Source organism: Capra hircus, chromosome 28 (assembly GCF_001704415.2).
Source record: "Capra hircus breed San Clemente chromosome 28, ASM170441v1, whole genome shotgun sequence".
Classification (NCBI taxonomy): Eukaryota; Metazoa; Chordata; class Mammalia; order Artiodactyla; family Bovidae; genus Capra; species Capra hircus.
In genome coordinates, this window is record NC_030835.1 from 16,252,970 (window position 1) to 16,275,319 (window position 22,350).

The 22,350-nt window shown below is 38.3% G+C and overlaps 1 protein-coding gene across 1 annotated transcript in view; it reads left to right on the forward strand.

Annotated features, from left to right (window-relative positions):
* Positions 296-22,350, forward strand: part of CFAP70 (cilia and flagella associated protein 70) — an 80,104-nt gene continuing 58,049 nt past the window's right edge. The window contains exons 1-9 of the mRNA XM_005699201.3: positions 296-312; positions 2,253-2,355; positions 3,509-3,698; positions 6,686-6,784; positions 6,955-7,034; positions 12,068-12,247; positions 14,676-14,858; positions 16,722-16,816; positions 20,006-20,105. Of these exons, the coding sequence (XP_005699258.1) occupies positions 2,293-2,355; positions 3,509-3,698; positions 6,686-6,784; positions 6,955-7,034; positions 12,068-12,247; positions 14,676-14,858; positions 16,722-16,816; positions 20,006-20,105 (990 nt within the window). The 5' untranslated portion in view covers positions 296-312; positions 2,253-2,292. The remainder of the gene's footprint in view (positions 313-2,252; positions 2,356-3,508; positions 3,699-6,685; positions 6,785-6,954; positions 7,035-12,067; positions 12,248-14,675; positions 14,859-16,721; positions 16,817-20,005; positions 20,106-22,350) is intronic.

Genomic DNA, 22,350 nt, shown 5'->3' on the forward strand with positions numbered 1-22,350 from the left:
ACTTTCACTACTGAAAGAAAGGAGTCGAGAAAGCAAACTCGAAAGTGGAAAACTTTGTACTTAGCCAACACCCTGGGTAAGGGAAAGTGGCATCTACGAAAATACGAAACCTCAGCCAGCCACGGAGGTTGTGGCTCAGGAGCAAGGTTTCCAGGGCGCACGCGCAAAATCTCACCTGGCGCCCCCATCCTTTCTTCCCCCGGGCAATGTTATCGCGAGTCTTGGGATCCGCTTGCGGTGATTGCGGAGGCAAAGTTATCGCGAGAGGTAATTGGTTGCTATAGTTGCGAAAAACGCTTCTGCGGCTGTTCGGTAAGACTGATAGTACTCCTTAGAAAATCATCTCTTTTCGGGCTCACCACTCCAACCCTGCGGCCACACCGCTTTACCTTAGTCTCTTCTCCTTCAGCTTAACCCACAGGCTGCATCCCTGCACGATTGTACTTGCGTACAGGCCTGAAAGCTGCCGACCCCGATAGGCCCCCGACTCTCCCGCCAGGCCCAGGCCTCCCACCCAAAGCCAGACTCAGAACCCACTTCCCGGTTTGCGCTGAGGTTCCCCCGCCAATAAGCGCACACTGGGCTTCTGTCTCCAGACCACCGCCAGTAACATTATCTTTCATGTAAACGGTTCCTTTTTCGTTGTTTTTTTTTAGCTATTAAAAAATTTTTTTATTAATTTTTTTAAGATTGTAGTATAGTTAATTTACTGTAGTGCATCTAACCTATTTCTAATCTGACTTCCCCTCCTGAAACTTCTGAGCAGATAACAATCGCGTACCTTGTCGGTGGCAACGGGAGCCCCCACCTGATTGCCTTGACTATAACTTTTAGCTGGCCAGATTTCTTGCACTCATTTAACAAATATGCTGCTAATGACTCTTGCCCAGGCATGATGCCAGGCACTCAGGGGCTGCAGAAATGTGTGACAGATTACTTGTCTTTAAAGGAGTCATTGAGCATTCAGTAGCACTCAAGTAGTGCCTGTCAATAACACCTTTTGTGAAGTGCTTCATTGATTAAGCAGTTTTACTATTTTAGTGGATATTCACAACAAATGTGTAACAGGTCAGGTTATATTATCCGTTTTACGGAAGGTGACACTGAGGCCCAGAAAAGTTAGGCATTTCTCCAGGGTCAGGCTAGTGAAGGCCTAATTCGTGTACTGCTTTTGAAAAAGAAAAAAGGAGACTTATGTACAAGATCATTTCAAATGTAAACTTGGTAAGAAAGTTGTCAGGGCCACTTAGGCCCTAAGTCAGCCTGGAGACATACCGTTTAGCAAGTGATCTGAGACTTGTAGGTAACGGGAGATACGTTCGCAGTGATCCGAGACTTGTTAAGGAAAGGAGAGGCAGAAGCTTGGGGACAGCAACGTCTTTTTTTTTTTTTTTTTTTTACCACTAGCCTAGACACACTTAACAAAGTGTATCCTATGAAAATGTTGGAATTGCATTAAGTTCCATTTTTAATTGAGTCAGAAAATATGACCTTTTTTTTCCTTAACAGCTATCCAATTTATTTTTGAAAGTGTGTCAGTGTTGTAAAATCATTTGAAAATATCTTTGACTAAATAAGACATATGTCAGAACTTTTTTCAGTGGGCTAACATTCTGTATGGTTGCTTTTTTCTTGTTATCAAAATGTGTTTTTCTAAAACTGAGAGATTAAATAACCCTTGAGGGGAGTCTTGCACATCAGAAAAAAAAAAAGAAAAAAGCTACCAAAACCACTATGAAGGATGTGGGGGATGGGAGGTGGGGTGATGGCATTCCTACCCACTTTGCCTGGGCTTCCCTGGTGGCTCAGAGGTTAAAGCGTCTGCCTGGAATGCGGGAGACCCGGCTGTGATCCCTGGGTCAGGAAGATCCCCTGGAGAAGGAAATGGCAACCCACTCCAGTACTCTTGCCTGGAAAATCCCATGGAGGGAGGAGCCTGGTAGGCTACAGTCCATGGGGTCACAAAGAGTTGGACACGACTGAGCGACTTCACTTCACTTGCCTTGTCATAATTTGCTCGTAATGGGTAGTTACATGTATAAGGAGGATTTTTTAGCACTAACTAGCAGAGTCATCCTTGTGACTAGCCCCCTAAAGCACTGCCTGTCTGGCACCAATGGTTGGAAAGAGGACAAAGCAGTACTGGAGTAAGGCATTTCCCTAGGTTTTCCCCTGTTATTGGTTATGATGTAATGTGGATAGTTGTGCAGCTGTAGAATATAAGGGAACAGATTCACTTCTTATGTTCACAGAGCGCAAAGAAGACCAGAGAGGTTTTGCCCAGGTGCTGATATGGAGCAGGTGTCATCGACAGGCAGACCTGTGCAGATCACTGTGACAGAGGGATATGACTTGGTAAAGTTATTTTCGGGAATTCTGGAATCCCTAGTTTATTCGTTCTTGAGAGCATGTTTGTCTTTAGCCTCCTGTCTCCCTGTCAGTCATCCTGTTGTGGCTTGGGGAAGAATGTGTTGGGAACATTAGCAGGAGGAATGAAGTTCTGCGTGTTTCTGTCCCACCAAATCCCATGTCTTTACATAGTAATGGCACTTCCTTCTCAGTGTTCCTGTACTCCAGTACTCTTGCCTGGAAAATCCCATGGATGGAGGAGCCTGGTAGGCTGCAGTCCATGAGGTCGCAAAGAGTCGGACACGACTGAGCGACTTCACTTTGACTTTTCACTTTCATGCATTGGTGAAGGAAATGGCAACCTACTCCAGTGTTCTTGCCTAGAGAATCCCAGGGACGGGGGAGCCTGGTGGGCTGCCGTCTATGGTGTCGCACAGAGTCAGATGTGACTGAAGCGACTTAGCAGCAGCAGCAGCATAATCTGCAAGTCATGTTAGTGTATATAAAATACCTGGCAATTTAAATACTAAACTTAATGAGGGTAAAACAGCTGGTTCTCATTTTCCTAAACAGCAGTTCCTTTCTCCTGAAAAGGATCTGAATTCTTCCAGAGCTTCTCTTGTGATTAATTTCATTTGATGAAACTGCAGTATAACTATTCAACTTTAAAAGATAATGAAATGTCAAAATATTCATTCAGTACTGTGAAGTCAAACAGCTTATTCCAAAACAGGATATAATAAATGATCTCTATTTTAAAGGTATATATAAATGTGTATATGTATATCTACATAACAGCAAAGCACTAGAAAATATATTATTACAGGTAATTAGTTTTTCTATGTGCTTTCCTCACTTTTTCAAAACTTCCACTCTAATTAAAAACAAAATCATAAAAAATTTCCACAGTGTGCTTTTATAATCATATAAACACAATAACTTATTTTTTAAAACTTCCAACTTAATGGCCTTTAAATAGAATATTGCATTTAGCTGCAGCTATATTTGTTTAATGACTTTCTACTTCCCCCATTTGTTTTTGTGATATAGCTTGTTAGAAAAATGTTTAAAATGTGTCAGTTTAAGTCACAATGGGTTGCCAGACATGTGGGAAAATTCTTTATTTGAATATAATTGTAAAGTATGTTTCTGTCAACAGAAAGGTTTTAAAGGAGATACTTCAGTTACCTTTATTCGTGCAGAATTCAATCAAGTGGTTCTGGGAGACTCTGCAAAAATTACTGTTTCTCCAGAAGGAACTGCAAAATACAACTTCACTTGCAGCTTTGAGTTCAATCCTGAAGGAGGAGGAATCGCTTTAGATGACCTCGCCCACAAGCCTGTGTTCTGTAAGTCCTTGTGATTCTAGATACAATAATTATGTGAGTGATCAGAGAATTCTGAAGTATTTAGTAGCTTTTTTTGGGACAGATGAACACATCTTAACCTTTTTAATCGAGAAATAACACAGAATAATTTGAGTCTTTCCTGGTTCTGGCAGCTGTCACCATGACCTGCTAATTTTAATCCGTTTGTATCAAAGACCTTTTGACATTAACTGGACTTTTTTAAATGATTTAAAAAATTTTTCCAAATTGGCTTTATTCTTCCCAGCAGTTGATAATAAAACACATATATGATCACCAAAAAAGAGAATTTATACAATTTTGAAGAAACAGTAAGCAATAATATAGAAAGAAGTAAACATACTCTTTTATGAAAAAAAGAACCCCAAGTTTGAAAGCAAGACCAGTGATATATAGATAATTTGGTCTATTCATGTGTACAACTCATTTTAATTTCCCTAAAAATATTATTTAATAACTATTTAGTAACTAGTAAGTTCTGTTAACAGTCAAACAAGAATGGAGATAATCCTCAAATAAATCCATGGGCATAAATGAATAGACATATAATTGGACTTCGCAGCGTTGGTCTCCTAAGCTGGTTTGGAAGCTTTTCCTTTGTATTCTTATATTTAGGGCTGTTAGATTTAGGGGGGGGAAAAAAAACAAAGCAAAAAACTATTTGAGACGTATTTACACTAAAAAATTATTTGTTCTTTATCTGAAATTCATATTTAATTGGGCATCTGGCAACCCTATCTGTACTTCTATATACTCACCATACCGTGGAGCAATTTTTAACTTTCTTCCTTTTTAGAGGAGACACTTCTTGAAATCAGACGGTATCTTATTTCAGAATTTCTAGCACCTAGAAATATCTGGGATATAAAAGGGCTCAAAAATATTTATTGAAAGAATGAATGGATAGTTTCTATATTCACACTCTTACAGTTGCTAGCTACATAATATTATCTCTGAAACACTTTGTCCCTAAACCTGTATTCTAGGCTGTCTTTTTTTGTTTTATTTTGTTTTAATCCATATCCTTTTTTTTGATAGTGTGACTTTAAAATTTTTATTTTATTTATTTATTTTTATTGAAATACAGTTGATTTCTGATGTTGTGCTTGTAAGATAAGGGAGTTAGAGAAGGCGAGGTTCAGAAAAAGAACGAGACCGGCACTTTACAGGAACAGATCACCTTTAATGAGGCGAGAAGGGGCAGCAGTCAGATCAGTGAGCTGCTGCACTAACCTAAGAAATAAATAAGTATATATAGGCATGTATGTGGAAAGTTACGGTCTTAAGGGGGCCTGTTCTTCTCCAATGTGGTTTGGAGTCAGTTCAGTTCAGTCGCTCAGTCGTGTCCGACCCTTTGCGACCCCATGAATCGCAGCACGCCAGGCCTCCCTGTCCATCACCAACTCCCGGAGTTCACTCAGACTCACGTCCATCGAGTCAGTGATGCCATCCAGCCATCTCATCCTCTGTCGTCCCCTTCTTCTCCTGCCCCCAATCCCTCCCAGCATGAGGGTCTTTTCCAATGTGTCAACTCTTTGCATGAGGGGGCCAAAGTATTGGAGTTTCAGCTTCAGCATCAGTCCTTCCAATGAACACCCAGGACTGATCTCCTTTAGGATGGACTGGTTGGATCTCCTTGCAGTCCAAGGGACCCTCAAGAGTCTTCTCCAACACCACAGTTCAAAAGCATCAATTCTTCAGTGCTCAGCTTTCTTCACAGTCCAACTCTCACATCCATACATGACCACTGGAAAAACCATAGCCTTGATTAGACGGACCTTTGTTGGCAAAGTAATGTCTCTGCTTTTTAATATGCCGTCTAGGTTGGTCATAACTTTCTTTCCAAGGAGTAAGCGTCTGTTAATTTCATGACTGCAATCACCATCTGCAGTCATTTGGGAGCCCAGAAAAATAAAGTCAGCCACTGTTTCCACTGTTTCCCCATCTATTTCCCATGAAGTGATGGGACTGAATGCCATGATCTTCGTTTTCTGAATGTTGAGTTTTAAGCTAGCTTCTTCACTCTCCTCTTTCACTTTCATCAAGAGACTGTTTAGTTCTTCTTCACTTTCTGCCATAAGGATGGTGTCATCTGCATATCTGAGGTTATTGATATTTCTTGTGGCAATCTTGATTCCAGCTTGTGCTTCTTCCAGCCCAGCATTTCTCATGATGTACTCTGCATATAAGCTTAATAGGGATATTTTACACATGTTAGTCGCGTCCAACTCTTTGTGACCCCATGGACTGTAGCCCACCAGGCTCCTCTGTCTATGGGGTTTTCCAGAGGTAAGAATACTGGAGTGGGTTGCCGTTTCCTTCTCCAGGGGATCTTCCCAACCCAGGGACTGAACCCAGGTCTCCTGCATTGCAGGCAGATTCTTTACCATCTGTGCTACTCATTTTGACATATTTGAAATTTTTCATAATAAATATCAACACATACAAGGAATGATGCTGCAGTGAAAAGCCTGGTACATACCTTGCATGCTCTATAAATTATTCCAAGGTGTGCTAAGTCCTATGCTGGGCAATATGGGAAGACCTGGAACAGTGTTTTTCAAACTACAGATGGTGATTTTTAGTCTTTCTGAAAATTGATTGAGGGAGTCATGACCAGTAATTTCTTATACATGAAACGTAATAGAAAATACCTAAGGATTTTGAGCTAGTAAGGGTGAATATTATGTGAAAGTTTGTTACAGTCATATGTATCAGTAAATTTATACTGATGTGTGTACATGATTATGATCTAAAATCCTTTCTAAAGATAATTTGCATGGAAAGAAGTTTAATAAGTCACTGAGAAGGTCCAGCATCTCCCACTGGAAGTTGCTAATAATGGTGCCTTCTCGAGTTTCCAGTTCATTTCTCTTAACTTGATTTTCTTTGACAGTGCTTTGTTTGTACCTTGGTTATCTGATTTGTGAGTTAGACATGTTCTCATTTCTTTGTTTTGATTTTTCTAGTAACAGTGACTGAAGTTTTACCAAAGGAAAAGAAACAGAAAGAGGAGAAGACCATGGTTCTTGGTCAAGCTGTGGTGGACCTTCTTCCTCTGCTGGAAGGTCAGATGTGTGATTTGCTCAACAGCAGAAATAACCAAGCCCATAAAACTTAGTTCCAGAGAAGTACAAAAATCACCCGCAATGAATTTGAGAGATGCGATGAAAAGATGAGCACAGCTATCTCTGCAAAACCCTTCCTTTTTTGGCTTGACCTGGGCTTCTTTTCACAGGAGAAAGTTCGTTTGAAACAGTGGTACCACTGCACCCTGTGCCAGGTTCGCCCATAGAACCTTTTCGATCAGGTGTTAAGGTAATCAGAGTTTTAACTCTCCAACATTTCAGCCTGATGTTCAGTCAAGACTGTCTGCTCTTAAGGTTCAATTTAGTTGGCACCTTCTTTCCTTCTTTTCACAGGCACACATAGTGTTAGGTTCTGGGAAACAAAGATAAAAAAGGCAGAATCCTACCTTAGGAGTTCATAGTCCACTCATCAAAAGTTATGACCACCAGTGTGATTAAATGATGGGGTGGGGTATATGGACACAGAGTAGATATTTACTGTTACTTTGCCCAGGGGTATATATAGGGAAGGTTTACCCATCAAAATACCTCTTTAACTATGTCCTGGTGGGTTAAATTAAATAGTATATGAGGCAGCTAACACAGTTTCTGCATGGTAGCCTGCCCCTGACCACCGGAAGAGGGGAAGCATGAATCGGTAGGCTGTGCTACTGGTTTGTGTTCTGGGCCTTGTTTCAGTTTCTCCTGGCATCAGCAGCTTCTTGAGGCACTGCTGTTACCACCCTTGTGCAGGTACACACTCACTCTTCAGCAGACACCACAGCTGCCTTCTGTTTTGCACAAGCAAAGGAGAGAGAAAGGCCCAACTGTCCCAACTATTCTGAATGCAGTTCCCTATTTAACAATTGAGGTGGGCCCTTCCTGATTCCTGTGGATTCTGCCACAATCCACTCCTACATCTGCTGTGATTCTCTCCTCTTATTCTAGGATATGATTGGTTTTTTCCTGTTTTTTTTTTTGGTCGATCTGATTTAATTTTCTTTCTGTCTGTCAAGGATTCCTAAAACTGTGTAGTCCAGGGATGGCATTTCTTGTTCTTGGGCTGTTATAGAATTATTGTTTTATTGATGATAAGGATAATCATTTAGTATTTTTCTGTCATTTCATATGCTGGAAAGAGGTAGATATTTGAGCTCAATTTGCCTTCCTTGGTCCAGTGACCCAGCCTCTGTGCTGTTGATTTCCTTTAAATCACTGTAGGGGAAAAGTTAGTCAAATGATTTGTCAGTCCTCATGACCTCTGCTCATAATATTCCTGTGTTTAATTGTTTCACATACTCAAGGAAAAAATATATAACAAGAGTTCTCACTAATTTTATATAGTAGCATAGATTAGTCTTTTTTCAAGACTCAGCGACTAAAATGACATAAACCTGTCCTTGAAAAGGAGACTTCAATTTGTCATGTGGTATTCCTTGTCCTATTCAATAATACAAATTAGAAACCTGAGGGACATTCTGCTTATCTTCTCAGAGGCATATTGGTCAGAGATACCGCATTCTCCAATGTCTCTCCTTCTTAAAACTCTTTCCTCCCTTTGGTATTCTGATTTCTAGCTCACTGACTCTTCCTGCTTAGCTTCCTGCATTGCATCTCTTTCCCCTGGTGGTGGTGGTGGTAGTTACTAAGTCATGTCTGACTGTTTGCAGCCCCATGAACTGTAGCCCACCAGACCCCTCTGTCCATGGGATTTCCCAGGCAAGAATGCTGGAGTGGGTTGCCATTCCCTTCTTCAGGGGATCTTTCCAACCCAGGGATTCAAGCCAGGGCTCCTGCACTGCAGGCAGATTCTTTACCATCTGACTCACCACCGAAGCTCCTGTCTTTCCTCTATCTGTTGCTTAGTATGAAGGTTCTGTCCTTGGTCACCTTCTTTTCTTAATCTGTGTTCAATTCCTAGGGAAGGGTTATCATCCATAAATTTGAGGGGAAGGGTATCATCCATGAATTTCACATGTAAAGTCTGACATTCTGAAATTCAGGAGAGGGGTCTGAGCTAGAGCTGCTGAATTAAAAGTCTTCAGACCCGTCTCCTGAATTTCAGAATGTCAGACTTTACAATTACCTACTGATTTCTCTATAATGAAATTCCACTCAACATTTTGAAACTGAACTAAGCATCTTCCTTTTATTTTATTTTGGATAGTGGCATCACTCATTCATAAATCACAGGACATCTATAGAATCTATATTACTTCCATGACTGCTCACCCAGACTCTGACACTAACCTGCAAATTGGAACTGCACCAAATCCAGCCTTTTCTATATCCTCAATGAGTGCCTTTGGAATCTCTCTTCTTAGCTTTATTCTTACACTTTATCACCTTATAATCTCTCACTTGGAGCATTACAAGTAGACTTGTAACTGCCTTTGCTTCCCTCCAGTTCTGCCTTCCCACTGCTTGCAGAGTGACTTAAAAGTAAATATGATCTCATCTCTTCCCCTGCTTCAGTTCAGTTCAGTTCAGTCGCTCAGTCATGTCCAACTCTTTGCGACCCCAGGGACTGCAGCATGCCAGGCCTCTCTGTCCATCACCAACTCCCAGAGTTCACCCAAACACATGGCCATTGAGTCAGTGATGCCATCCAACCATCTCATCCTCTGTTGTCCCCTTCTTCTCCTGCCCTCAGTCTCTCCCAGCATCAGGGTCTTTTCAAGTGAGTCAGCTCTTCACATCAGGTGGCCAAAGTATTGGAGTTTCAGCTTCAACATCAGTCCTTCCAATGAAGAGTCAGGACTGAGCTCCTTTAGGATGGACTGGTTGGATCTCCTTGCAGTCCAAGGGACTCCCAAGAGTCTTCTCCAACACCACAGTTCAAAAGCATCAATTCTTCGGTGCTCAGCTTTCTTCACAGTCCAACTCTCACATCCATACATGACCACTGGAAAAACCATAGCCTTGACTAGATGGACCTTTGTTGGCAAAGTAATGTCTCTGCTTTTCAATATGCTATCTAGGTTGGTCATAACTTTCCTTCCAAGGAATGTCTTTTAATTTCATGGCTGCAATCACCATCTGCAGTGATTTTGGAGCCACCAAAAATAAAGTCAGCCACTGTTTCCACTGTTTCCCCATCTATTTCCCATGAAGTGATGGGACCAGATGCCATGATCTTAGTTTTCTGAATTTTGAGCTTTAAGCCAACTTTTCCACTCTCCACTTTCACTTTCATCAAGAAGCTCTTTAGTTCTTCTTCACTTTCTGCCATAAGGGTGGTGTCATCTGCATATCTGAGGTTATTGATATTTCTCCCGGCAATCTTGATTCCAGCTTGTGCTTCCTCCAGCCCAGTGTTTCTCATGATGTACTCTGCATAGAAGTTAAATAAGCAGAGTGACAATATACAGCCTTGACGTACTCCTTTTCCTATTTGGAACCAGTCTGTTGTTCCATGTCCAGTTCTAACTGTTGCTTCCTGACCTGCATATAGGTTTCTCAAGAGGCAGGTCAGGTGGTCTGGTATTCCCATCTCTTTCAGAATTTTCCACAATTTATTGTGGTCCATACAGTCAAAGGCTTTGGCATAGTCAATCAAGCAGAAATAGATGTTTTTCTGGAACTCTCTTGCTTTTTCGATAATCTAGCAGATCTTTCAATGTCATTTCTGGTTCCTCTGCCTTTTGTAAAACCAGCTTGAACATCAGGAAGTTCACAGTTCATGTGTTGCTGAAGCCTGGCTTGGAGAATTTTGAGCATCACTTTACTAGCGTGTGAGATGAGTGCAATTGTGTGGTAGTTTGAGCATTCTTTGGCATTGCCTGTCTTTGGGATTGGAATGAAAACTGACCTTTTCCAGTTCTGTGGCCACTGCTGAGTTTTCCAAATTTGCTGGCATATTGAGGGCAGCACTTTCACAGAATCATCTTTCAGGATTTGAAATAGCTCAACTGGAATTACATCACCTCCACTAGCTTTGTTCATAGTGATGCTTCCTAAGTCCCACTTGACTTCACATTCCAGGATGTCTGGCTCTAGATGAGTGATCACACCATCGTGATTATCTGGGTCGTGAAGACCTTTTTGGTACAGCTCTTCTGTGTATTCTTGCCACCTCTTCTTAATATCTTCTGCTTCTGTTAGGTCCCTACCATTTCTGTCCTTTATTGAGCCCATCTTTGCATGAAATGTTCCCTTGATATCTCTAATTTTCTTCAGGAGATCTCTAGTCTTTCCTATTCTATTTTTTGCTTCTGTTTCTTTGCATTGATCGCTGAAGAAGGCTTTCTTATCTCTTCTTGCTATTCTTTGGAACTCTGCATTCAGATGCTTATATCTTTCCTTTTCTCCTTTGCCTTTTGCTTCTCCTCTTTTCACAGCTATTTGTAAGGCCTCCCCAGACAGCCATTTTGGTTTTTTGCATTTCTTTTTCCTGGGGATGGTCTTGCTCCCTGTCTCCTATACAATGTCATGAACCTCCATCCATAGTTCCATCAGGCACTCTGTCTATGAGATCTAGTCCCTTAAATCTGTTTTTCACTACCACTGTATAGTCATAAGGGATTTGATTTAGGTCATACCTGAATGGTCTCGTGATTTTCCGCACTTTCTTCAATTTAAGTCTGAATTTGGCAATAACGAGTTCATGATCTGAGCCACAGTCAGCTCCCGGTCTTGTTTTTGCTGACTGTATAGAGCTTCTCCATCTTTGGCTGCAGAGAATATAATCAATCTGATTTCGGTGTTGGCCATCTAGTGATGTCCATGTGTAGAGTCTTCTCTTGTGTTATTGGAAGAAGGTATTTGCTATGATCAAATCTTGGTAGCCTTACTAAAAAAATTCATTCCTAGAGCTTTTCGTGCTGCCAGAAATACTTTTTCACCTTTGAAAAGCAGAAATATGTTGAAGAACATGATTTTAAAATATTTAATAAAAAACATAAAATTTTTTTTCAGCTCTTAATTTAAATTACAGAAATAATCATAAAATACAGACTGGCAATAAAAGCACCCTAATCTCACTCACTCATGTGCAACTATTAATAACATTTCGGTATAAAACTTTCTGATTCCTTGTCTATATGTATTTGTATTCATACTTGCCCTCAGAAAGGAAGGGCTCTGACTTTGAGATAAGATTCTCTTCTTGGCTTTATCTCTAAACTATGGGACCTAGAAAGAGTTATTTGACTCCTCTGTATGGAAATAATTAAACCTGACCTTCTTACCATGAACAGTAATGTGAGATTCAAAAGAGATAATGTGAAACCTGGGGAGGCCACTGGCATTTTGAAATTTCTGTGTAATTTTACTCTTTTATAGCAGTGCAGCCTTGAAGTTAAAGTATTTGTCGCGGAGCCCTTATTGACCCCAGCCCAGATCTCAGGAGGCAATCTTCTGAAGGTCACATTGGAGGCTGCCTACTCTGTGCCTGAATCCTTCATTCCAATAGGGCCGCTGCAGAACTACATGGTTGGTATGCAAGTTCCGTCAGCTGGAGAGGTAAAGACTTACAGCCCGATATTCATACAGATTTAGACACTCGTATGGCTATCTCTTCTTCTCCTTCTAAGATTTTATTCAAAGCAAGCTCTGTTAACAGCTGAGTTTTTTAGGCTCAAAAAAAAAAAAATCGTTTACTTTTGTTTTACACATAGATGTTAATTTTATAGTTTACATGTTACATATAGTCTGTGTATAATTTATATCAATAAATACATATTTATTGTGGAAAATATGTAAATCACTTAAAAACTGACAATTTTTGGAAGTCTTATTTCTACAAAGATTACTTTTTGCATATATATTGTAAATTTTGTGTAGTGTTTTACATTATAGTCTTTTACTTCCAAGTTATTTTCTTAGTCCAGATTTCTATAGAATGATGTGTATGGGTCTTTTGAGGCTCTTAAAAGAGTTTTGCAAATTGCTTGTTAAAAAAGTATAATAGTTTCATCTGCTTTATTGCCATTTTACACTTTTTACGCATAGAAATCTCCAATTCCGTTTCACCATTCAGCGCTCCCACCTGCAGTGCAGTCTCTCTAATATTTACCAACTCTTGTTATTTTCTTTTTTCATAATAGCCATTTTAATAGGTATGAAGTAGCAAACCTTGTGTTTTGATTTATATTTCCCTAGTGAAATAAAAGTTAAAGGTTGCTGAGCATCTTTTCATGTGCTTATTGGCCATTTTATATCTTCTTTGGGGAAATATCTATTCAGGTGCTTTGCTCATTTCTGACCTGGGTTGTTTGTCTTTTTGTTGTTGGCATTTTAGGAGTCCTCTGTATTTTTTAGCTGTTAATCCCTTATCAGCTGTGTGATTTGTAAGTATTTTCTCCCATTCTGTTGGTTGCCTTTTCTTATGCTGGTTAGTATCTTTTGATGCCCCAGAGTTTTCAATTTTGATGAAGTTCTATTTATCCATTTTTTAATTTTGTTATAATGAAGAAATCATTGCCAAATGCAATGTCTAGAGGCTTTTCCCCTGTGTTTGCATCTAACAGCTTTACAGTTTTAGCTCTTATGTTTTGGCCTTTGATCCATTTTTGAGTTAATTTTTGTATATGGTGTTAGGTAAGAACCAATCTCATTCTTTTGCATGTGAATAACTAGTCTTCTTAGAGCCATTTGTTGGAAAGACTGTCCTGTCCGTATTGAATGGTTTTGACATCCTTAATTTTGTCAATTTTTGCTAGCATTATTGGGTGTTTTTTTTGAAGAGCAGATTTTCAAAGATTATTACTCTACTATCCCATAAAGGCCCCTCCTTCACAGAAGTTTTAAAACTTAACTCAAAGAATTAGAATAGTTGACTTACAGGTTATGCCAATTTTAACTTTTATAATAGACTACAAAATTGCTTTCCATAGTTATACCAATTTACATTTCTATCAACTATGTGTAAGAATACCGTTAACTTTACAGTGCTGTCAACACTTAATATTTTCAGACTTTGACTCTCCCAATCTGCGTTTAAAGTGATATCTCATGGTTTTAATGTGCATTTCACTTATTCATGATATTTAGCATGTTTTTATTTAAATGTTGGATTTTCTAATTTGCTTTTCTCTAAATTGTCTATTTATAGACTTTGCCAATTTTCTGTTGCAAATTTATTTTAGATGAATTGCAAATATAAAAATGTTTATATTTTTGGCCTTTGTCACATTTGTTTTGTAAAAGAATTTTTAAAAAGATACATCATGACTCTCATATAAGTATAAAATGAAATAAAGGGATTAAACCAATTCAAACAAGAATCTGAACAAATGACCCAGAATTGTTCAGAGGTAAGGTTGCTTACCTTTTCCTGGTAAGTGAAAGTGAAAGTGAAGTCGCCCAGTCGTGTCCGACTCTTTGCGACCCCATTTGCGACCCCATTTGCGACCCCATTTGCGACCCCATTTGCGACCCCATGGACTGTAGCCTACCAGGCTCCTCCCTCCATGGGATTCTCCAGGCAAGAGTACTGGAGTGGGTTGCCATTTCCTTCTCCAGGAGATCTTCCTGACCCAGGGATCACATCCAGGTCTCCTGCATTCCAGGCAGACGCTTTAACCTCTGAGCCACCAGGGAAGCCCCTATTTCCTGGTAAGCAACCAGGAAAGTTATAATATGTTTGCTGATAATTCAAAACTTATCAGCCATAGGGGAATAATGAGTTATACTTTAACTGGACAAAATACATGTGCATATCTATGGACAAGAATAATTTGCATTATTATCAATTTTCTATAAATTAAAGAATTATAAAATAGCACAAAGACAAATGAAGGACATAGGCCCCTCTTTAGACTCAGATAATCCCAGAAGGGTCTGTTAGACAATACCTGATACTCCACTGAAAAGACACTTCGGTAATCTTTTTTTGTCCACTTCAGAGTCTTTTACAAAATTTCCTGTTACATGGTATTTATTTCTATAGAAGGACTATCCCATCTTCTTCAAGAACGGAACTCTGAAGGTTGGAGGGGAAAGAGAACCTGTTCCTCGGCCCAAAAAATGGCCTATTGCCAATATTCTGGCTCCTGGAGCTAATAACATTCCTGATAGTTTCATCGTTGGTGGTCCTTATGAGGAAGAAGAAGGGGAACTCAACCACCCTGAGGTGAAAGAATTAGATGGTTTTTTGGTGGTAATCTCATTGCACTGACCTATGATAAAACATGTTTATAGTTTGTAAATCACTGTAACTCATATACACCCATTACCTTTTAAAACAGTTATGTCAAAACAATTATCTATAAAAATCTGATTAAAATATTTCCTGACTTAAGTCCAACAACCAAAATAATTGATTTAATTCATATTTTACTGTTTATCTCATTTGCAATTTATTTATTTATGAGTAGGTTATAATATAGTCACAAGTTGAAAAAGCATGAAGAGAGATGCAGTTACAGTCTCCCTGCTCTTCCTTGCCTCTTCTTCCTAATTCCGTCTTCGATCATCACCCTGAGAGTTAACCTTCACTATAGTTTCTTGTGTTCCCTTTCGGATACTTTTTTATGAATATAAATAAAGCAAAAGTACATAGTCAAAGGAAGACTCAGAAGCAAAAATGTTTAGAAAAGTAAAGTTTCCTAAAGATTCCTCACAAAGGGCGCAAGGGAGTCAGATTTCGGAAAGACTGGCTTATAGACATTGACGTAGTAAAAGTCAGGGATCGAATTGTTTTTCTTTAGGGAGTCTGGATTTACAGAAAGTATTCAAAGTCTTGCTGTCTTCGGAACTAGAACCTGTCAGGAAGACTATGCTATTTTTGCTTTATTTCAAGTGTGAAGTGTTTATTTATTTTTAACTGAGTATTATATAAAGTGCTTAATCATATTGGAAGCACAGAAAGTGTGTTTTTTCTTCACATATTCATACACACAAATATCTACATCTATTCTTTCCTTGTCATTTTTTTCCACAAATGGTGACATACTCACATACTTCTGCAAATTGCTTTTTTTGCTTTATAGTATATCGTGGAGATTTTTCCTACCTAAGTATACGAAGAGCATTCTCATTCTTTTTCTTTATTTGTACTTGCTGTATGATATGAAATAGTATGAACATCCTTTAATTTGCTTAATTAGTCTCCTGTTGGTGGACGTTTAAGTTGTTGAAATTATTCTTTTGATTCTTCCTTTCTTCCCTCCTTCTCTCTCTCCCTCTGTTCCTTCCTTCATATTTTTCTACAACGTATGTTTATCAAGGGCATAGAAAATTCTGTAAACACATTTGCAAATGTGTCTCGAACAAACACAATCATTAGTGGAAACATTTGATGAAGTAATTTTATAGTGAGTGGTTGAATTACTTTAGCGTCTGATTCTAAATATTTTAAATAGAGCCACTTGGGAAGCCCAGAGATAAGGCTAGCAGTATTTTTAAAATATTGTGTAGTGTCTTTTCTCGTCATTGTGATTACTAAAAATTCATGCTTTACTTTTATTAATATTTTCACCTAGATCAGATATTTTATTTTAGATATTTAGATTTTATGTTCCATTTTAGTTTGAGTAACTAGTTCTCAACCTTGGTTGCTCATCATAGTCACGTGGAAAGCTTTCAAAACAACAGTGGCCAAACTCTAACCAGGTCAATTGTATAAGAATTTACTTTTAAAGTAATACCAATGCCCAAGTTTTGATTTTTTGTTTTTGAAAGCTTCCAGATAATTCTAATATGCATCCAGGGTTGAGAATCACTGATTGAGGTTACGTGAATGAATATTTGGCAGTTAGTATTGGATTGATAAAAGGATAATATAAGTAATTTATTCTGTGTACTTTATTAATAGTGAAGTACTCAAAACTTTAAGATGGTGTTAGTGTTTTTAGTAGTAGTCATACTTAGAGTAGTAATAGTAGTAGTAGTAAAACTATTATGATCGAATCCATTAAAAGAATGCCCTCCGAGGGAGCTGGAGGCAACCATGCCATACTGAGAGAATAAAAGTCTCTGTCTTATGATTTTCTAGGATAGGGAATTTAGGAACCAAGCAGAATGCATGAAGAAAAGGATTACTTGGGACTTGGAAAGTCGCTGCTACCTTGATCCTCCTGCAGTGGTCAGGTAGGAAGAGGGAGGGAGTATGTCTAACCCATAGAGACTGTGGGAAGAAATGTTTTACTATACTTTTATTTACAGTTGAGTTAAGGTGATCTGAGATTCTCTTCTACCACATCTGCTAATAGCAGGCTTCTAGTGATGGTGGTTTAACCATGGTGGATTCTTCTCCTTCATATAAAAGATCAGACCTAGTATGTATGGTGGCTCTACGGTACTATTAGGTATGCAGGCTCTTTCTCTTTGCTCTACCTTCTTTAATGTGTGCATTCCATACACAAGGTTATCTCGTGGTTCAGGATGGCTGTTTGGATCTCTAGCCTGCACCATCACATTCCTGGCAGAAAGTTGGAAGAGGCAACTGCTCATGGATTAAAAAAGGACACATGCTGGCTGTATTAGCCCTTTTTGTAGAACCTTCTTTCATCTCATTTCCTGTCTCTCAAAGAAAAAGAGACTTAGGAAAGAGTGGTTTTGTTGGACACATTGTCACCCATACCAGATCAGGATTTATTTACTAAAGCAGAACATGACACAGTTTTGTGTGGTTAACTGTCAGTCTCTGGTCACAGTGACCTAGTGATTAGGGAGAAGTGAGACATAAAGGATTATCAATATATGTATTATCTGAATGAAAATATATACATTTTTAAATTAATAGGATATTTTTAGAACAGTTTTAGAATTATGAAAAAATTGATCACATATTTCAGAGTTCCTATATACCCAATGTGATCGTAGTGTATAATATAAATGTGCATTGTTAGATTTGATTTGCTGATACTTCATTAAGGATGTATTGTTGCTATTATTACTTTGAACAGTTATCTATTTGACTAATTAAAAGTAAGAAAAAATTTAAATTTATTTTACCTAAATCTGTTTCACTCTTATTCTCTTCTTGTCTTTATATGGATCCACATTTCCGACCCATCTCGTATCTTTTTCTGTGAAGACTTTTAGCACTTCATGCATCACAGGTTTACTGGCCACAACTTGTTTCCATTTTTGTTTGACTAAAGGTCTATCTTTCCTTCATGTTTGAAGGATAATTCCAGTAGATATAGAATTCTAAGTTGGTAGCTCGTTTCTTTCAGAACTGTAAGTATTACACATCATTCTCTTCTTGCTTGCATGATTTCTGAAAGGAAATCCAAGATAATTCTTATCCTTATTCCTCTATAGGTAAGTTTTTTTTTTCCTCTGACTTCAAGATTTTCTTTCTCTTTGGCTTTCTACAGTTTGAATATGATATACCTAGGTTTAGATTTTATATATATATATATATATTTATTTATTTATTATGCTTGGTGCCCTCAGCTTTCTAGATCTGTGGTATCTGTCATTAATTTGGTAAAATGTGCAGCCATTGTGACTTCAAATATTTCTTCTGCTCCTTTCTCATTTTTTTGCCCCTTCTGGTATTCCTAGATACCTTCTATAATTGTCCCACCGTTCTTAGATAATCTTTTGTGATTTAAAATTTTTTTTCTCCTTTCTGTTTCAGTTTGGAAAATTTTTATTGGCTCAGTAGCTTCAAGATCACAGATTTTTTCCCTCAGTTATGTCCAGTCTGTTGATAAGCCCATCAAATTAATTTTTCTTTTTTGTTAGTGTTTTTGCTTTCCAACATTTCCTGTTGATTGTTTCTTAGAACTTCCATCTCTCTACTTATATTACCCATCTGTTCTTACGTGTTTTCTACTTATTCCATTAGAGTCCTTATCATATTAATCAGTTATTTTAAATTATCTACCTGATAATTTCAAAATCTGTGTCATATCTGAGTCTAGTTCATATGATAGCTCTGCCTCTTCAGATGGTATTTTTCTTACTTTTAGCATTTCTTGTGGTTTTTTTCCTTTGAAGGCTGGACATTATGTTTTGGGTAATAAGAAATGTGGTGATTGGGTTTTTCAGTGTGAGGTTTCATGTTAACTGGGTTGGGAGGTAGGCTGTATTTAATACTTACTATAGCTGTAAGTGCTAGAGGCTTCAGTGTCCTCTTACTCCTTCCCTGTTGTCTTTGGATTTGCTCAGAGCTTTTTCCCAAATAGGGTATGTGTTTTGCAGATTCTCAGTTGTAATTCACTGTTATTATACTGGATCCTGTTGAATGGTGGTAAAGTTTTGGGGAAAGGAAGTTTCCTATAATCCTGTGATTGAATCTCAGTATTTCAATGAGTTTGAGTCCCGAGGTTGTAGCTTCGTAAGTGTGTCTTATTTTCTTCCTCTTCTCATGTGAGAGAGGAAGGCTAAACAGGGCTAGAGTTGTCTCATCGCCCTTTCCCGGGGTCAAATAAAACTCTGATGAAGTAGTTTCCCTTACAGAGCAGGCCTTTATTACAGAGAACACTCTGGACATATTTTAATACAGTTACTTTTCCCTTCTTTCTTGCTAAGACAATTTTTCTCCTGTTTTCACCATAAGAATCTGCTGGAGCTCCTTGATTTAAACCCTAAGAAAGTGTGGAGACTCCCTAAGAGTGGGCAACCCAGGAGTTTTTAACTCTCTGGTTAGTTCATTCTGTCTCCAGCAGTTTTTCACAATTATCTTTTTTTTTTTTTTTTTCACAATTATCTTTAAAGTGTGTCTACCAGTTAAACTGGCTCTAGTGGCTCCTGATGCCTGTAAGCTAATCTTAGCTATGCCTCTCTGTACTTGCTTGTTTCTCTATTTTTCAAGGTGGTGATTTGCCATATGAACTTAATTCTTAGGTGGGTCTAAGAAGTCATTGATTTTTTATTTGAACAGCTTTTTTCTTGTTGTAAAGACAAGAATGACAGCTTTCAAGCTCTTTATGTGTCCAAGGTGACACTGGAAATCCTACTGTGATTACTTTCACAGTAGAAATAAATGTATTTTGTACTTTGTGCAGACTTGTTTGATTATTTCTTTAGAATTAATTGCTAGAAGTAGAATTTCTGGGTCAAGGACTATGAACATTTTAAAGACTTTTGATTTATATTGTCAAACTGCTCTCAAAAACTACAATTTGCTTTTCCTAGCAATATAGGATAATTATTTTTGGAATTTTATAACTATAAGAAGGTTTTAAAAGTTCACATACCGAATAAGAATTTTTGCATACAAGTATTCCATTGCTTTTAAAGAGCAAGATACTTCATTTTAACCTTAATTATATTAATCTCCTTTTTGCATATAATGCTAATGGGCTGATTCTTAATTTGCAGTTTTCAGAAGCGAATTGCTGATTGCCGATTTTGGCCTGTAGAGATCACAAGGGTTCCTCTGGTTGCTGTGCCCAAAGGGAAATCTGCTAAATTTGAAAAGGTAAATTTGTTCACTTAAAAAATATTTGTAGAAGAAGTGCTGTGTCAGACCCAGCCTGTTACTCTGCTTCTGATTCTGATACCAAAGGAAACTGTGAACTGTGTGGCTGTTCCCTAGGGTAGCCAGCTCATCCTAATTTGCTTAATATTAATAATTTCCCAGTTTTAGTGCTGCAAGTCTCCTGTGTCAGGAAACTCCTCGCTCCTGGCAAATCAGAATGACTGGTAACCCTAGTTCCCTGTTGTCCACTAAAAATTATTTAGGCTTTATTCTCAGATATCCTGTTTCCCTTTAGCCCTTTGTTATAGTTTTACCACAAGTAAAACTACGAAATAGCCTTTGAATACACCAAAAGTAGCTAAATATTGGCTGTATGTTTCAACCTAATACATCTTTCCAAATTTATTTTAGACTGACCTACTTAAAATGTTTTAGCCTGCTAATTTACATAGATGTGCTACTATTCTGAAAAGATATAGCTTTGATGAGCCTGGAACAAGTTCTCTACTGTTTTTTGTTTGTTTATGATAAAAATAAATGCATTTGTCCGAATGACTCTATTTCCAATTCATCCCACTGATGATGCCAACAGTTGCTTGCTATCCTGCTGAAAAGGAAACCACAGGAAGTAGGTCAGTCAACGTCTACTGCAGAAGACCTTTTTTAAATAAAATTGAAATATAGTTGTTGCACAATATTGTTAGCTTTTCAGGCGTACTACATAATGATTTGACACTTCCATACATTATGAAGTGTTCACCATGATAAGTATAGTACCGTCTGTCCCCGTGTAAAGTTATTACAGTAATATTGACCACATTCCTTATGTTGTATATTATTACAGTATATCTCTGTGACATATATTACATAACTGGTTGTGTGGACCTCTTAATCTCCTTCAGTTGTTTCCTCTCACCCACTGAATCACCTCTCCCTTCGGGCAACTACCCGTTTTTCTCTGTTTTTGTTTTGTTTTATTCTTTCTTTTTGATTCCACATATAAGTGAGATGATGTGGTATTTGTCTTTCTGTGTCTGACTTATTTCACTTAGCATAATACTTTCTAGATCCATCCATGTTGTCACAAATGGCAAGATTTCTTTTTTTATGGCTGAGTAATATTCCATTGTATATGTAGGTGTGTATGTGTGTGTATACATATACACACACACACGTATATGCCACATCTTTGTCTTTTATCTGTTTAGATAAAGTTACATATCTATTTTTGGCTTTGCTGGGTCTTCGTTGTACATGGGCTTTTCTCTGGCTGCGGTGTGTGGATACTACACTCTAGCTGAAGTGCACCAGCTTCTCATTGCTCTGCTTGTTGCAGAGCATGGGCTCTAGAGTGTGTGGGCTTAGTTGCTCCGTGGCATGTGGAATCTTCTGTACCAGGGATGGAACCCATGTCTCTTGCTTTGTCTGGTGGATTCTTTATTGAGCCACCAGGGAAGCCCTTTCTTTATCTATTGATAGACACTTAGGTCACTTCCATATCTATTTTACATAATCCTGTGATGAATATTGAAGTACATATTTTCTTTTCCAGTTAATGATACTGTTTTCTTCAGGTAAATACACCAAAGTGAAAATGCTAGTTCAGATGGAAGGTATATTTTTAATTTTTTGTGGAACCTCCCTAGCGTTTTCCATAACGGCTCACCAATTTATAATCCCATCAACAGTACATTGTTGTATTGTTGTACTGAGAAAAGACTTCCCTTTTCGCCACATCCTTGCCAGTGCTTATCGTCTTTTGATGGCAGCCATTCTGACAGGGGGCTTCCCACATGGCTCACTGGTAAAGAATCTGCCTGCCAAGACAGAAGACACAGGTTCGATCCCTGGGTCGGGAAGATCCTCTGGAGGAGGAAATGGCAACCCACTCTAGTTTCCTTGCCTGGACAGTTGCTTGGACAGAGGACCCTGGTGAGCTACAGTCCGTGGGGTTGCAAAATGTTGGACACAACTGAGCACACGTGCATGCTTTCTTACAGGTGTGAGATGATATTTCATTGTGGTTTTGATTTGCATTTCCCTGATGGTTATTGATATTGAACATCTTTTCACGTATCTGTTGGTCATCTGTATGCCTTCTCTGGAAAAATGCCTATGAACGTCTTCTGCCCATTTTTAAATCCAGTTGTTTGGGTGTTTTTTTTAAAATTATTATTATGTTGTGTTGTATGAGTTCTTTGTACATTTTGGATATTAACCCCATTTTGAGTATATAGTTTGCAAA